Raw genomic sequence first — 17,899 nt, 5'->3', positions numbered from 1 at the left:
ATGAGTTGTTTTTTTTCCCTTGGCCTCAGTCTGGACCCCCTCTCCAGAAGCCCAGGCTTAAATCGATTTTTTAATTTTATTTTTTTCTCCCATTCCCCACCTTGTTTACCTGTATCTCACCTTTTTTGTAAAGGGCGCCGGACGTTGGCAGACCCATCAGCGATCCTGTTCTGTCTCCCTGTAATGTTTGCCTGATCTTGAATGGGATTGTGCTGAAAATGTTAATTTTCCTGAAGGAACTCTCCTGAAGGAATAAATAAAAGTACTATCTATCTATCTGATTTAGATTATGACACCAATTTAGGCCCACCTCAATGTGCCAAATATTTTATAACATATTGATGTTATGTAGCAGATGTAATGTAACATCCTCAGAGCTGAACTCCTTAATATTTGCACCTGGCTCGCTGACAACAAGCTATCCATACACTTAGGTAAAACCTTAAGAAAGTCAGTGATTTCACTATAAAAGTGGGTGATATTGTTATCACCAGGAAAGATGAGATCACCTACAGTATCTAGGTTCCATTCTAGAGGCTAATCTTTCCTGTGATAAAATGGCAACCAAGGTAATCAAAAAGGTCAACCAAAGAACAAGATTCCTCTACAGAATCTCCTCTCTGGTCAACAAAAGCACCTTGAAGATTCTAGCGGGAACTCTCATTCAACCCTTTTTCGATTATGCTTGCACCTCCTGGTACCCCAGCACCTCCAAAACCCTCAAATCTAGACTCCAAACATCTCAGAATAAACTAGTCTGGTTACTTTTAGACCTCCACCCCAGATCACACCTCACTCCAACCCACTTCTCCAAAGTGGGCTGGCTCAGGGTGGAGGACAGAGTGAAACCACTTGCACTGAGCCTAGTCTATAAAATCCGCTACACCTCCCTGATACCGAAGTACATGTCAAACTACTTCCTTAATGTAAATGACCGCCATAACCACAACACCAGGGGGAGCTCCACAAACCACGTTAAACCCAGATTCCGATCTAACAAAGGTCTTAACTCATTCTCTTTCTATGCCACATCAATGTGGAATGCACTCCCAACAGGTATAAAAGTAAGTGCATCTCTATATTCCTTCAAAACCGCTCTAAAACAACACCTCCAGGCAACTTCAACACTTTACTAATACCCTCCTCCATTTACATCCCATCTCCCCGGATTATAAATAATAGGGCTGTGAATCTTTGGGTGTCCCACGATTCGATTCAATATCAATTCTTGGGTCACGATTCGATAATATATCGATTTTTTTCAATTCGATTCTCGATTCAAAAACGATATTTTTCTGATTCAAAAGGATTCTGTATTCATTCAATAAATAGGATTTCAGCAGGATCTACTCCAGTCTGCTGACATGCTAGCAGAGTGGTAGATATTTTTTTTAAAAAAAGCTTTTATAATTGTAAAGAACAATGTTTTATCAACTGATTGCAAGAATGTAAATTTGTTTTAACTATTAAACGAACCAAAAATATGACTTATTTTATCTTTGTGAAAACATTGGACACAGTGTGTTGTCAAGCTTATGAGATGCGATGCAAGTGTAACTATTGTTCTTTTTATTTATTTTTATAAAAGTCTAATGATAATGTCAATGAGGGATTTTTAATCACTTCTATGCTGAAATTATAACTAATATTGATACTGTTGTTGATAATATTCATTTTGTTTCATTACTTTTGGTTTGCTCTGTGTCGTGTTTGGTTTTGGAATTGGATTGCATTGTTATGGTATTGCTGTGTAGTGGTTTGTTGGATTGATTAAAAAAATATATATATTAAAAAATATATTTTTTGAATAAATAAAAAAAATCGATTTTTTTAAAAATGAGAATCCATTCCGAATCGCACAACGTAAACGATTTGATTCGTATCGATTTTTTCCCAAACCCCTAATAAAATGACCTAATGTAAATAATCAAATGTACTTCTAATGTATTTACTTGCTCTTATGCTATGTGAACTCACTATGTTCTCTGCTGGCTGTACATATCCTACTAAGTCACACCTACACTGTTTCAATCTCCATTTCTCTGTTGATGCAATTGTTGATGACTGAAGTACTGATATCAACCAAAGCTCCTCATCCCACCCCCCGGATTGTAAATAATGTAAATAATGTATGATGATTAACTTGTGTGATGACTGTATTATGCTGATAGTATATATTTGTACCATGAATTGATTAACGTGGACCTCGACTTAAACACGTTGAAAAACTTATTGGGCTGTTACCATTTAGTGGTCAATTGTACGGAATATGTACTGTACTGTGCAATGTGAATTCTATTTATATAGCGCTTTTCTCTAGTGACTCAAAGCGCTTTACATAGTGAAACCCTGATAGTATATATTTGTACCATGAATTGATTAACGTGGACCCCGACTTAAACACGTTGAAAAACTTATTGGGCTGTTACCGTTTAGTGGTCAATTGTACGGAATATGTACTGTGCTGTTCAATTCTATTTATATAGCGCTTTTCTCTAGTGACTCAAAGCGCTTTACATAGTGAAACCCTGATAGTATATATTTGTACCATGAATTGATTAACGTGGACCTCGACTTAAACACCTTGAAAAACTTATTGGGGTGTTACTATTTAGTGGTCAATTGTACGGAATATGTACTGTAATGTTCAATTCTATTTATATAGCGCTTTTCTCTAGTGACTCAAAGCGCTTTACATAGTGAAACCCTGATAGTATATATTTGTACCATGAATTGATTAACGTGGACCCCGACTTAAACAAGTTGAAAAACTTACTGGGCTGTTACCATTTAGTGGTCAATTGTACGGAATATGTACTGTACTGTTCAATTCTATTTATATAGCGCTTTTCTCTAGTGACTCAAAGCGCTTTACATAGTGAAACCCTGATAGTATATATTTGTACCATGAATTGATTAACGTGGACCTCGACTTAAACACGTTGAAAAACTTATTGGGCTGTTACCATTTAGTGGTCAATTGTACGGAATATGTACTGTACTGTGCAATTGTATTTATATAGCGCGTTTCTCTGGTGACTCAAAGCGCTTTACATAGTGAAACCCTGATAGTATATATTTGTACCATGAATTGATTAACGTGGACCCCGACTTAAACACGTTGAAAAACTTATTGGGCTGTTACCATTTAGTGGTCAATTGTACGGAATATGTACTGTACTGTCCAATTCTATTTATATAGCGCTTTTCTCTAGTGACTCAAAGCGCTTTACATAGTGAAACCCTGATAGTATATATTTGTACCATGAATTGATTAACGTGGACCTCGACTTAAACACGTTGAAAAACTTATTGGGCTGTTACCATTTAGTGGTCAATTGTACGGAATATGTACTGTACTGTGCAATTGTATTTATATAGCGCGTTTCTCTGGTGACTCAAAGCGCTTTACATAGTGAAACCCTGATAGTATATATTTGTACCATGAATTGATTAACGTGGACCCCGACTTAAACACGTTGAAAAACTTATTGGGCTGTTACCATTTAGTGGTCAATTGTACGGAATACGTACTGTACTGTCCAATTCTATTTATATAGCGCTTTTCTCTAGTGACTCAAAGCGCTTTACATAGTGAAACCCTGATAGTATATATTTATACCATGAATTGATTAACGTGGACCCGACTTAAACACGTTGAAAAACCTATTGGGGTGTTACCGTTTAGTGGTCAATTGTAAGGAATATGTACCGTACTGTGCAATTCTATTTATATAGCGCTTTTCTCTAGTGACTCAAAGCGCTTTACATAGTGAAACCCTGATAGTATATATTTGTACCATGAATTGATTAACGTGGACCCCGACTTAAACACGTTGAAAAACTTATTGGGCTGTTACCATTTAGTGGTCAATTGTACGGAATATGTACTGTACTGTCCAATTCTATTTATATAGCGCTTTTCTCTAGTGACTCAAAGCGCTTTACATAGTGAAACCCTGATAGTATATATTTGTACCATGAATTGATTAACGTGGACCTCGACTTAAACACCTTGAAAAACTTATTGGGCTGTTACCATTTAGTGGTCAATTGTACGGAACATGTACTGTACTGTCCAATTCTATTTATATAGCGCTTTTCTCTAGTGACTCAAAGCGCTTTACATAGTGAAACCCTGATAGTATATATTTATACCATGAATTGATTAACGTGGACCCGACTTAAACACGTTGAAAAACCTATTGGGGTGTTACCGTTTAGTGGTCAATTGTAAGGAATATGTACTGTACTGTGCAATTCTATTTATATAGCGCTTTTCTCTAGTGACTCAAAGCGCTTTACATAGTGAAACCCTGATAGTATATATTTGTACCATGAATTGATTAACGTGGACCTCGACTTAAACACGTTGAAAAACTTATTGGGCTGTTACCATTTAGTGGTCAATTGTACGGAATATGTACTGTACTGTCCAATTCTATTTATATAGCGCTTTTCTCTAGTGACTCAAAGCGCTTTACATAGTGAAACCCTGATAGTATATATTTGTACCATGAATTGATTAACGTGGAGCTCGACTTAAACACGTTGAAAAACTTATTGGGGTGTTACCATTTAGTGGTCAATTGTACGGAATATGTACTGTACTGTGCAATTCTATTTATATAGCGCTTTTCTCTAGTGACTCAAAGCACTTTACATAGTGAAACCCTGATAGTATATATTTGTACCATGAATTGATTAACGTGGACCTCGACTTAAACACGTTGAAAAACTTATTGGGGTGTTACCATTTAGTGGTCAATTGTACGGAATATGTACTGTACTGTGCAATTCTATTTATATAGCGCTTTTCTCTAGTGACTCAAAGCGCTTTACATAGTGAAACCCTGATAGTATATATTTGTACCATGAATTGATTAACGTGGACCCCGACTTAAACACGTTGAAAAACTTATTGGGGTGTTACCATTTAGTGGTCAATTGTACGGAATATGTACTGTACTGTGCAATTCTATTTACATAGCGCTTTTCTCTAGTGACTCAAAGCGCTTTACATAGTGAAACCCTGATAGTATATATTTGTACCATGAATTGATTAACGTGGACCCCGACTTAAACACGTTGAAAAACTTATTGGGCTGTTACCATTTAGTGGTCAATTGTACGGAATTTGTACTGTACTGTTCAATTCTATTTATATAGCGCTTTTCTCTAGTGACTCAAAGCGCTTTACATAGTGAAACCCTGATAGTATATATTTGTACCATGAATTGATTAACGTGGACCCCGACTTAAACACGTTGAAAAACTTATTGGGCTGTTACCATTTAGTGGTCAATTGTACGGAATATGTACTGTACTGTCCAATTCTATTTATATAGCGCTTTTCTCTAGGGACTCAAAGCGCTTTACATAGTGAAACCCTGATAGTATATATTTGTACCATGAATTGATTAACGTGGACCCCGATTTAAACACGTTGAAAAACTTATTGGGCTGTTACCATTTAGTGGTCAATTGTACGGAATATGTACTGTACTGTTCGATTCTATTTATATAGCGCTTTTCTCTAGTGACTCAAAGCGCTTTACATAGTGAAACCCTGATAGTATATATTTGTACCATGAATTGATTAACGTGGACCCCGACTTAAACACGTTGAAAAACTTATTGGGCTGTTACCATTTAGTGGTCAATTGTACGGAATATGTACTGTACTGTCCAATTCTATTTATATAGCGCTTTTCTCTAGTGACTCAAAGCGCTTTACATAGTGAAACCCTGATAGTATATATTTGTACCATGAATTGATTAACATGGACCCCGACTTAAACACGTTGAAAAACTTATTGGGCTGTTACCATTTAGTGGTCAATTGTACGGAATACGTACTGTACTGTTCAATTCTATTTATATAGCGCTTTTCTCTAGTGACTCAAAGCGCTTTACATAGTGAAACCCAATATCTATGTTACAATTAAACTAGTGTTGGGGCACTGGGAGCAGGTGGGTAAAGTGTCTTGCTTAAGGACACAACGGCAGTGACTAGGATGGCGGAAGTGGGAATCGAACCTGCAACCCTCAAGTTGCTGGCACGGCCGCTCTACCAAAATCTACTAATAAAAATATCAATCAATCACTCAAAAGACATGTTACTCTTTAGGATGCACAGCTCACTTAGTGATGTTTAGTGAGAGTGTTGCTGATCCCTACTTGGGCAGATAGCATACTTGTTGCTGTTGTATTTCCACCTCCACGGTCACGGCGTCGTGGCCTCGGTGGTGGTCGGTGAGACACAGCGAGCAGATGCACTCCTTGTCCGTGCGGCAGTAGACCTCCAGCAGCTTGTGGTGGCGAGCACACACCATCTCCTGGAGCCTCTTGGAGGCCATCACCAGCTTGTGCTTCTTCAAGGCGGCGTAGTCGTGGTGCTGGCGGACGTGCAGCTCGCAGTAGGAGGCCAGACACACCAGGCAGGAGTTGACCGCCTTCTTCTTCCTCTCCGGGCACACGTCGCACTCCACGTCGCCCGCCTCCGCCACACTTTCACCGGCCGAGGCCTCCTGGAGTCCGCTTTGCTTGAATCGTTCCACCACGTCGGCCAGCAGGGTGCTGCGGGCGAGCACCGGCCGCGGGTTGAAAGTCTGCCGGCATTGAGGACACACGAAGACCCCCAAGTAGTCGTCCTGGTCCCAGTAGCTGCGGATGCAGTCCGAGCAGTAACTGTGGCCGCATGGGATGGTCACTGGATCCTTCAGCACCTCCAGACACACCGAGCAGGTGAACTGGTCTTTGTCCAGAACCACCCCGCCGTGAGCCATCCTCCCAAAGACGCGGAGAGAAGAGGAACACGGAAGCCTTCTTTCTTGCACCCAAAGCTTTGTTTACTACTTCTTCTTCTTCTTCCTTGTGTTTGATTGGCACCCAGCTTCGTGTCGCACTACCGCCCCCTACTGCTCCGGAGTCTATGTCAGCCAGCACTTCACAATCGAAATCCCCATTCCACAAAAAAGTTGAATCCATCCATTTACTACCGCTTATTCCAGGGGTGTCCTAACTTTATCCACTGAGGGCCGCACACTGAAAAATCAAAGCAAGCGGGGGCCCCATGTGGCCCCCATGCCGCCCCAGGGTTCCAGGTTCGCTTCCCACCTATTGACATCAAAGTCGCTGCCGTTGTGTCCTTGGGCAGGACAATTCACCCTTTGCCCCTGGTGCCGCTCACACTGGTGGATGAATGATGAATGAATGATTGGTGGTGGTCGGAGGGGCCGTAGGCGCAAACTGGCAGCCACGCTTCCGTCAGTCTACCCCAGGGCAGCTGTGGCTACAGATGTAGCTTACCACCACCAGGTGTGAATGAATGATGGGTTCCCACTTCTCTGTGAGCGCTTTGAGCATATGTCCCGGCAAGAAATCTGCGTTCAAAGGACTCCGGCTTATTAGTGATTCCCAAAGCCCAAAAAAAGTCTGCGGGCTATAGAGCTTTTTCATTTCGGGCTCCAGTAGTCTGGAATGCCCTCCCGGTAACAGTTTGAGATGCTACCTCAGTAGAAGCATTTAAGTCTCACCTTAAAACTCATTTGTATACTCTAGCCTTTAAATAGACTCCCTTTTTAGACCAGTTGATCTGCCGTTTCTTTTCTTTTTCTTCTATGTCCCACTCTCCCTTGTGGAGGGGGTCCGGTCCGATCCGCTGGCCATGTACTGCTTGCCTGTGTATCGGCTGGGGACATCTCTGCGCTGCTGATCCGCCTCCGCTTGGGATGGTTTCCTGCTGGCTCCGCTGTGAACGGGACTCTCGCTGCTGTGTTGGATCCGCTTTGGACTGGACTCTCGCGACTGTGTTGGATCCATTATGTATCGAACTTTCACAGTATCATGTTAGACCCGCTCGACATCCATTGCTTTCCTCCTCTCCAAGGTTCTCATAGTCATCATTGTCACCGATGTCCCACTGGGTGTGAGTTTTCCTTGCCCTTATGTGGGCCTACCGAGGATGTCGTAGTGGTTTGTGCAGCCCTTTGAGACACTAGTGATTTAGGGCTATATAAGTAAACATTGATTGATTGATTGATTGATAACAATAGAAAAGCGCGATATAAATCTAATCCATTATTATTAGTGAAGTGAAGTGAATTATATTTATATAGCACTTTTCTCTAGTGACTCAAAGCGCTTTTACATAGTGAAACCCAATATCTAAGTTACATTTTTAAACCAGTGTGGGTGGCACTGGGAGCAGGTGGGTAAAGTGTCTTGCCCAAGGACACAACAGCAGTGACTAGTATGGCAGAAGCGGGGATTGAACCTGCAACCCTCAAGTTGCTGGCACGGCCGCTCTACCAACCGAGCTATACTATTATTATTATTATTATTATTATTTTGATATTTTTTATTTTAAAAAACAATACAATATATTAGGGGCTGGCACGTGCACTCATAGGTGCTTGAGCCCCTGCCCTTCTTTGCCTCGTCTTAAAAAGTGCCCTCTGCCTGTGTGTGTGTGTGTTTTTTTTTCTTTAAACAACATTCATAAATTCCTGTTAGGGATGTAAAAAAAAAAAAAAAAACAGCGGTACAAAAACTCCACATTTTCTTGTAATACCGGGTTGTTTGAGCCTGCGCTTCCGCCAGAGAGAGAGAGGGCGAGTGAGTGAGGAGACGTGACAGTGGAGCAACTTGAACCTGTGAGTTATGGTCTAGTCGCCGTCCACTTATTCAGCATCTAATATGGGTAATATTACAGAAAAACGCTGTATTATTCTATTATTCAATGTGTCAGCTTCTGTTTTTGCCGGACGTCGGAGCACGGCGCATCAATTGAGCACGGCACAGAGCAGAGCGGATCGTGCAGGACAGGAAGTAGTGTACAAAATACAAAATAAAACACCGGGTTAATTTTCAAAATAAAATGCAGTGTTTTTACGGCGGATCACATTTCTCTCACAGTAGAGGTTTAGATATAAAGTTGTATTGCCTTTCAGTTGTTTAGTCTGAGCATTAAGTGAGAAAGACCATAAGTTACAACTTGATGGTGTTTTCATCAAGTTAAGGGAAGAAGGACAATTTTCACATTGAAGTTTTTTCCATTTGGGTATTTATTTTTTATTTTTTCAAAGTTCATGTTGCACTGTTCAATATTAAAGTGCTTATCTTTAACAATAAATAGCCTAATAATAAACCAGTGTTTTGTTGCTTTTCATGTCTTCCAAGCCTATGATAATGTGAATGACCTCATTATGACAATAATTTGTTGACACCAAAGAAATGGCAATCACTTATACCTACAAAGGACACACAACTAAGTAGTTAACTTCCTATTAGCAAATTTAATTTTACATTAATTTCCATATTGTGTAAAGGACCAAAAAAAAATGTCCTGCCCTTTTCTGACTTTGAGCCCCTGCCCCTCTATAATCATGTGCATGTGTGGGGAAAAAAATCGATTCGAATACGAATCGTGATTCTCACGTTGAGCGGTTTAATCTATTTTTTTATTTTTAATCAATCCTACAAAACAATACACAGCAATACCATAACAATGCAATCCGATTCCAAAACCAAACCTGACCCAGCAACACTCAGAACTGCAATAAACAGAGCAATTGAGAGGAGACACAAACACGACACAGAACAAACCAAAAGTATCCATCCATCCATCCATTTTCTACCGCTTAATCCCTTTTTGGGGTCGAGGGGGGCGCTGGCGCCTATTTCAGCTACAATTGGGCGGAAGGCGGGGTACACCCTGGACAAGTCGCCACCTCATCGCAGGGCCAACACAGATAGACAGACAACATTCACACACTAGGGCCAATTTAGTGTTGCCAATCAACCTATCCCCAGGTGCATGTCTTTGGAAGTGGGAGGAAACCAAAAGAAGTGAAACAAAAATGAATATTATCAACAACAGTATCAATATCAGTACCTCCTTGAACACAGACAAGACCAAGGAGAGGATTATTGACCCAGGGAGAAGGAGTGCACAGTACACACCTCGGTACACAGGGGGGTCAAAGGTGGACAAGGTGAAAACCTTTAAATTCCTCGGGACCCACATCGGCGAGGACCTCACCTGGGATCACAACACCCAACAAATAATAAGGAAAGCCCAGCAGCGACTGTACTTCCTAAGAAGGCTGAGAAAATGTGGTATGCCACCTTCTATAGAAGTATGGTTGAGAGTGTTCTAACCAGCTCAATCACGGTCTGGTATGGAAACTGCACTGCTAAGGACTTCAGATATATCCATCAATTATAAGTCTTATTGTTTTTTATGTTTTTTGTTTGTTCGTTTAAGGCCCTTTAAAAAAAACACCTCAGTTTTTTATATCGCAAACAAAAAAAATATGCAACATTTTCCCCAAAAAATATCTCAATGTGGAAAATTTAACGTGACGTAATTGGAGCCTTGAATAGGTCAATAAGTCATAATGACATCGATTTTGATTCATTATTATATTTTAAAGAAAGAAACAACCTGCATGGCAGCTTTGTGTTATTAGAGTAAACAATGCAACATGTTCTTGTTACATTTCACCCGTTGGCTCCTTTATATCACTTTTTACGATTAAAAAAATGTCAATTGTATTTTTAAAATGTGCCGTGGGGCCGTTAAAAAAATGACCCGCGGGCCGCACTTTGGACACCCTTGGCTTATTCCCTTCGGGGTCGCTGGAGCCTATCTCAGCTACAATCGGGTGGAAGGCGGTGTACACCCTGGACAAGTCGCCACTTCATCGCAAAGTCAACACAGACAACATTCACACTCACATAGAATTGATTTTAAAACATTGCTGTTTGTTTTTAAAGCTTTACACGGACTGGCAGCTCATTATATCTCGGACCTCATCCAAATGTAGACTCCTGCGCGCGTTCTGAGGTCCGAGAGCCAGCTCCAGCTCGTGGTGCCCAAGACCAGACTTAAGACCAGGGGAGACAGGGCCTTCTCTTTGGTCGGCCTTAAGCTCTGGAACACTCTGCCCCTCCATGTTCAAACTGCTTCCACAGTGGAGTGTTTTAAGTCTCGTCTTAAGACCCACTTTTATTCTCTGGCTTTTAACACTACGTGAGTTGTGTGGTCCTCGGTTGTCCTCTGTTTTTTTTGTTTTGTTTTTTTTATACATTTTGATTTCTATTTTACCGTTTTAATTGCTTTTACCCTTTAAAATTGTTTTTAATCTTATTTTATTTTTATATTGTTTTTATATTTATTTATTTTTTGTTTTTATTCAGTCATTGGTGGAGAATAATATTGTTTTTAACATGGCTATGGAGCACTTTGGAAACATTATTGTTGTTTAAATGTGCTCTATAAACAAAGTGGATTGGATTGGATTGGGGTACCTCATGTCCACTCTTTCACCAACTGAACACAATAAAGTGTATTTATCACTGCCTGCTGTCGTGTCTGTCACTACTCCCCACTGACTTTCTGCTGCTAATGAATATGCCACCAATGTAATATCCAAAACTGATTAATTTCCTGTTGACACATGAATTTGTCTTCCTGTACCATCATTCAAACACACCAATCCCCATACATCCATCAATTCTTCAAAAACCCTTCCATTCAAGTCCGTGTGTGATTCCCCCCACAATCTATCTCTGGCTTTAACCATGTTTCCTGATCACGTATCACATCAGGCATTATCAATCAATCAATCAATGTTTACTTATATAGCCCTAAATCACTAGTGTCTCAAAGGGCTGCACAAACCACCACGACATCCTCGGTAGGCCCACATAAGGGCAAGGAAAACTCACACCCAGTGGGACGTCGGTGACAATGATGACTATGAGAACCTTGGAGAGGAGGAAAGCAATGGATGTCGAGCGGGTCATTTTGTCCACTAAAGACGCCGAGATCATTATCCTTGCGTTTGTTACGTCTCGCCTCGATTACTGTAACGTATTATTTTCGGGTCTCCCCATGTCTAGCATTAAAAGATTACAGTTGGTACAAAATGCGGCTGCTAGACTTTTGACAAGAACAAGAAAGTTTGATCACATTACGCCTGTACTGTATATACCTTTATATACATATATATCTACATATATACCTATACTGTATATACCTTTATATACATATGTACATACATATATACCTGTACTGGCTCACCTGCACTGGCTTCCTGTGCACTTAAGATGTGACTTTAAGGTTTTACTACTTACGTATAAAATACTACACGGTCTAGCTCCAGCCTATCTTGCCGATTGTATTGTACCATATGTCCCGGCAAGAAATCTGCGTTCAAAGGACTCCGGCTTATTAGTGATTCCTAGAGCCCAAAAAAAGTCTGCGGGCTATAGAGCGTTTTCCGTTCGGGCTCCAGTACTCTGGAATGCCCTCCCGGTAACAGTTCGAGATGCTACCTCAGTAGAAGCATTTAAGTCTCACCTTAAAACTCATCTGTATACTCTAGCCTTTAAATAGACTCCCTTTTTAGACCAGTTGATCTGCCGCTTCTTTTCTTTTTCCTATGTCCCCCCCTCCCTTGTGGAGGGGGTCCGGTCCGATGACCATGGATGAGATACTGGCTGTCCAGAGTCGAGACCCAGGATGGACCGCTCGTCGGGACCCAGGATGGTCCGCTCGCCTGTATCAGTTGGGGACGGCTCTACGCTGCTGATCCGCTTGAGATGGTTTCCTGTGGACGGGACTCTCGCTGCTGTCTAGGATCCGCTTGAACTGAACTCTCGCGGCTGTGTTGGAGCCACTATGGATTGAACTTTCACAGTATCATGTTAGACCCGCTCGACATCCATTGCTTTCGGTCCCCTAGAGAGGGGGGGTTGCCCACATTTGAGGTCCTCTCCAAGGTTTCTCATAGTCAGCATTGTCACTGGCGTCCCACAGGATGTGAATTCTCTCTGCCCACTGGGTGTGAGTTTTCCTTGCCCTTTTGTGGGTTCTTCCGAGGATGTTGTAGTCGTAATGATTTGTGCAGTCCTTTGAGACATTTGTGATTTGGGGCTATATAAATAAACATTGATTGATTTAAAGTGATTTCGATAGTAGGCTAATATAGACACTTACATCATGTGTTGCCTTCATTACAACACTTATATAATACTTTTAAAGTCATTTCGATAGGCTAATATAGACACATCATGTATTGCCTTCATTATATCACTTATATTAGGCTTTTACTTTTTGTTGTTGTATTTTAGTCCAATATATCTACCGAGCCCTGGTTTAGATCTATCCTATATGGTCCTTTGCACATTCATTATTGCCACTTACTCACCCATCAGAGTCCTTTTCCACCACGCTGGGACATGTTCGCCGAGCAGCCGTGCTCAACCGCCGCTGACACGGGATTTTCCTGCTGAAGATGCAGCCATCATCTCCCGCTGTCTATCCACTTGGTGCAAAAAGTTTATACTTGCTGTTCGTAGTTTGCCAGTCTATCTGTCTTGCCATCGTTCGGACTTCGCGCCAACCGGAAGTGAACTGACGGGTGGCTTGCCGGCGGAAGTAAATTACGTTTTTTTATTTTTTGTTTTATTTTGTAAATTCATACATTTAGGTTTTGATATACTATATCTAAATATTTATAAATAAATAATATCGTATGGATCCAAAGCAAAAAAAATTAAAACAAATAATGAATTTACGTTTTTTTTAAGGAAGTGGCGTCACAGGGTTCGGCCGACTTCCGGACGTGAATTAAAATCACAACGGAAAGTAAGCAATTTATTATTGGGCAACTATAACACGATAATAACACATGTTGAATAAACAAGTTTTAAAGAGAAAGTTGTGAGGACAAAGAAAATAGAGCGTTAACTTAAGCTTCATCGCAGAACGGAAGTAACATAGGGGCGTGGCCAACTAGTGGAAAGGGCCAAGGAATCGTTTAGGGGTGTGGGAAAAAATCGATTTGAATACGAAATGCGATTCTCAGGTTGTGCAATTCAGAATCGATTCGTTTTTTTTTTCATTGATTTTTTTTTTTTTTTTTTTACCAATCCAACAAACCACTACACAGCAATACCATAACAATGCAATCCAATTCCAAAACCAAACCTGACCCAGCAACACTCAGAACTGCAATAAACAGAGCAATTGAGGAGACACAAACACAACACAGAACAAACCAAAAGTAGTGAAACAAAAATGAATATTATCAACAACAGTATCAATATTAGTTATCATTTCAGCATAGCATTGATTAAAAATCCCTCATTATCATTAGACCTTTTCATATAAAAAAAAATAGTGTGACAGTGGCTTACACTTGCATTGCATCTCATAAGCTTGACAACACACTGTGTCCAATAAGTCATATTTTTGGTTTGTTTAATAGTTAAAACAAATTTACATTATTGCAATCAGTTGATAAAACATTGTCCTTTTTAAAAAAAAAAAAAATCTATACTCTGCTAGCATGTCAGCAGACTGGGGTAGATACTGCTGAAATGCTATGTATTGAATGAATACAGAATCCTTTTGAATCGGAAAAATATCGTTTTTGAATCGAGAATCGCATTGAATGGAAAAAAATCAATATACAATCGAATTGCGACCCCAAGAATCGATATTGAATCGAACCGTGGGACACCCAAAGTTTCGCAGCCCTAGAATCTACCGTCCCGATATATTCATGATTCGTGACGACAGAGTTTTAGAAGTGTTTAATATGCGTGACGACAGAGTTTTAGAAGTGTTTAATATGCGTGACGACAGAGTTTTAGAAGTGTTTAGTGCAGTGGTTCTTAACCTTGTTGAATATACCGAACCCCATTAGTTTCATATGCGCATTCACCGAACCCTTCTTAGTGAAAAATAAAAATTTTTTTTTTTTTAATTCAAGACGAAGTTAGATAGATTAGATTAGATAGTACTTTATTTAGTCCGTCAGGAGAGTTCCTTCAGGAAAATTAAAATTTTCAGCACAATCCCATTCAAGTTTAGACAAACATTACAGGGAGACAGAACAGGATCGCTGACGGGTCTGCCGGCTTCCAGCGCCCCTTACAAAAAAGATGAGATACAGGTAAACAAGGGGGGGGGGAATAGAAGATTAAAACAAAATAAAAAAATAAAAAATCGGTCTTAGCCTGGGCTCTGGAGAGGAGGTGCAGACTGAGGCCAAGGGAAAAAACAACAACTCATAGCCATAGTACACATCCCTCTTCCATGTGTGTAAGAGGGAAACATCAAACATCAAAGAACACAGAGGACATTAAAGACATTAAAGCAGCAGATACAAGCAGACACTTCTACATACAGCTACGAATAAAAAGTAAAAGAAACATATCCACTGTGGTGGCCTCTGAGGTGTTCCACGCCATCGTCCGCTGGGGTGGAGGGAGCATGGCCAGAGACAGGAGCAGACCCAACAAAGCAACCAAGACAGCCGACTCCATTTTCGGCCAGTGTCCAGTCCGCATGGATGAGCGAGGATACGTCCAAGGTGACTGAGGTGTCCGACACCTGCTCACCCAGTCAAGACACCGTCCCGGCGCTCAGTGCTAGCTCCGCAGCCCTGTCCCCTCATCCGCATCTCCTCCAATCCCTCCAAACTCTGCAGTCCTGTCCCCTCATCCGCATCTCCTCCAGTCCCTCCAAACAGACTCCGGTGTGGCAGACACCCAGCAGCTGGTCTCCATGGCCAAAAGGCTCCCGGGAGGCAGATCCAGAAGTCCACAAAAAAAAGCACCACAGAGGTCACGAAAGTGGCACCCCTTGTCACACAGTCCCAAAGGGTCCCGGACCAAAAGGCCAAAAAAATATAATAAGACATGAAAACAAGAGGGAAACACAAAAGGATGACACAAGAGCACAGAGCTCCTGCCTACAGCAGCCACTACAGCAGCGCCATCTTGGGAAAAAAAAATAAAATAAAAATAAATAAAAACAAATATATCTATACTCTAAGTAACAAAGACTTAATTTAGAGGTTTTTGGACACTAGGGGAACATATTCTATGTAACAAAGACTTAATTTGGAGTTATTTGGTTGGGGCTAGGGTTAGGGTTAGAGCAGGGGTGTCAAACTCAAACACAGAGTGGGCCAAAATGTAAAACTGAACAAAGCAGCGGGCCGACGTTGAACGAATGAACCTTTTAATAGGGACCCAAACAACTTTTGCATTGAATATTGAACAAGCAAGGCTTATATAACTTTATAGTGACATGCAAAATCCAGTTTTGTTGGTAGCGGGGGTGTATATTGTAGCGTCCCGGAAGAGTTAGTGCTGCAAGGGTTTCTGGGTATTTGTTATGTTGTGTTACGGTGCGGATGTTCTCCCGAAATGTGTTTGTCATTCTTGTTTGGTGTGGGTTCAAAGTGTGGTGTAACAGTGTTAAAGTTGTTTATACGGCCACCCTCAGTGTGACCTGTATGGCTGTAGACCAAGTATGGCTTGCATTCACTTGTGTGTGTGTAGAAGCCGCATATATTACGTGACTGGGCCGGCACGCTGTTTGTATGGAGGAAAAGCGGACGTGACGACAGGTTGTAGACGATGCTAAAAGCAGTACCTTTAAGGCACGCCCCCAATTTTGTTGTCCAGGAGAATGTTTTTCGGGAGGGTTGGCAAGTATGAGTATTAGCGGTGAATGCGGCGTTACAGCGACACCGCCGCTGTATAATACCGGCGCGGCAACTTTAATGTTAATTTGATATTGCCTCAAGGGCCAAATGAAATTACACGGCGGGCCAAATTTGGCCCACGGGCCAGAGTTTGACACCCATTGGTTAGAGGGTTAGGGTTACAATGAGCCCATGCCAAATTAGGCATTAATAAGTACTTAATAATGACTAGTTAAGAGCCAATATGTTACTAATTTGCATGTTAATAAGCAACAATAATTAATGGTGAATATGTTCCCCATACTCAAGTGAAGTGAATTATATTTATATAGCGCTTTTTCTCCAATGACTCAAAGCGTTTTACATACTGAAACCCATTATTTAATTTTTACATTTAAATCAGTGTGGGTGGCACTGGGAGCAGGTGGGTAAAGTGTCTTGCTCAATGACACAACGGCAGTGACTAGGACATCGGAAACGGGGATCGAACCTGCAACCCTCAAGTTGCTGGCACGGCCGCTCTACCAACCAAGCTATACCGGCCATAAGTGTTACCATGTTTTTTTTTTACTGGTGCACAAAATGAAGCGTGGGCTTCACGGTGGCAGAGGGGTTAGTGCGTCTGCCTCACAATACGAAGGTCCTGCAGTCCTGGGTTCAAATCCAGGCTCGGGATCTTTCTGTGTGGAGTTTGCATGTTCTCCCCGTGAATGCGTGGGTTCCCTCCGGGTACTCCGGCTTCCTCCCACTTCCAAAGACATGCACCTGGGGATAGGTTGATTGGCAACACTAAATTGGCCCTAGTGTGTGAATGTTGTCCGTCTATCTGTGTTGGCCCTGCGATGAGGTGGCGACTTGTCCAGGGTGTACCCCGCCTTCCGCCCGATTGTAGCTGAGATAGGTGCCAGCGCCCCCCCGCGACCCCGAAAGGGAATAAGCGGTAGAAAATGGATGGAAAATGAAGCGTGCATGAACATCAGCTTGTTCAAAGAACAAAACAGACAACTCACAAACTCACAACTAATTACACACCTGCAAATCAGTGTGACTTCTGCTTTTGCCGTATCCGTAATACGCCAACAGGGAGAGGTTTTTATCGAGACGAGTCGGGTGTGTTTTGACCTCCGCCGAAACCCCTGAGGCCGACTCACCGAACCCCAAGGGTTGGATCGAACCCAGGTTAAGAACCACTGGTTTAGTGTAAACACAATGTACAACATACAGCGATGTCTTCCAGGTATTCTACCTGTAAGTCTCACAAGCGATTAGAAGTTACACAATTTTAAACAGAAACAGTTTCAGAATCAGAAATACTTTATCAATACATGAAGAGAAATTAAATTTGCAGCACAAATCAATCATCAATCAATCAATGTTTATTTATA

General features: G+C 41.3%; 1 protein-coding gene across 1 annotated transcript in view; it reads right to left on the bottom strand.

Annotated features, from left to right (window-relative positions):
• Nucleotides 1–6,898, bottom strand: part of ftr67 (finTRIM family, member 67) — a 33,030-nt gene extending 26,132 nt beyond the window's left edge. The window contains exon 1 of the mRNA XM_061921028.1: nt 6,198–6,898. Within this exon, the coding sequence (XP_061777012.1) occupies nt 6,198–6,788 (591 nt within the window). The 5' untranslated portion in view covers nt 6,789–6,898. The remainder of the gene's footprint in view (nt 1–6,197) is intronic.
• Nucleotides 6,899–17,899: the final 11,001 nt, after the last annotated feature.

This window comes from Nerophis ophidion, linkage group LG14 (assembly GCF_033978795.1).
Source record: "Nerophis ophidion isolate RoL-2023_Sa linkage group LG14, RoL_Noph_v1.0, whole genome shotgun sequence".
Lineage (NCBI taxonomy): Eukaryota > Metazoa > Chordata > Actinopteri > Syngnathiformes > Syngnathidae > Nerophis > Nerophis ophidion.
This window is presented reverse-complemented; position numbering and strand designations above follow the sequence as displayed.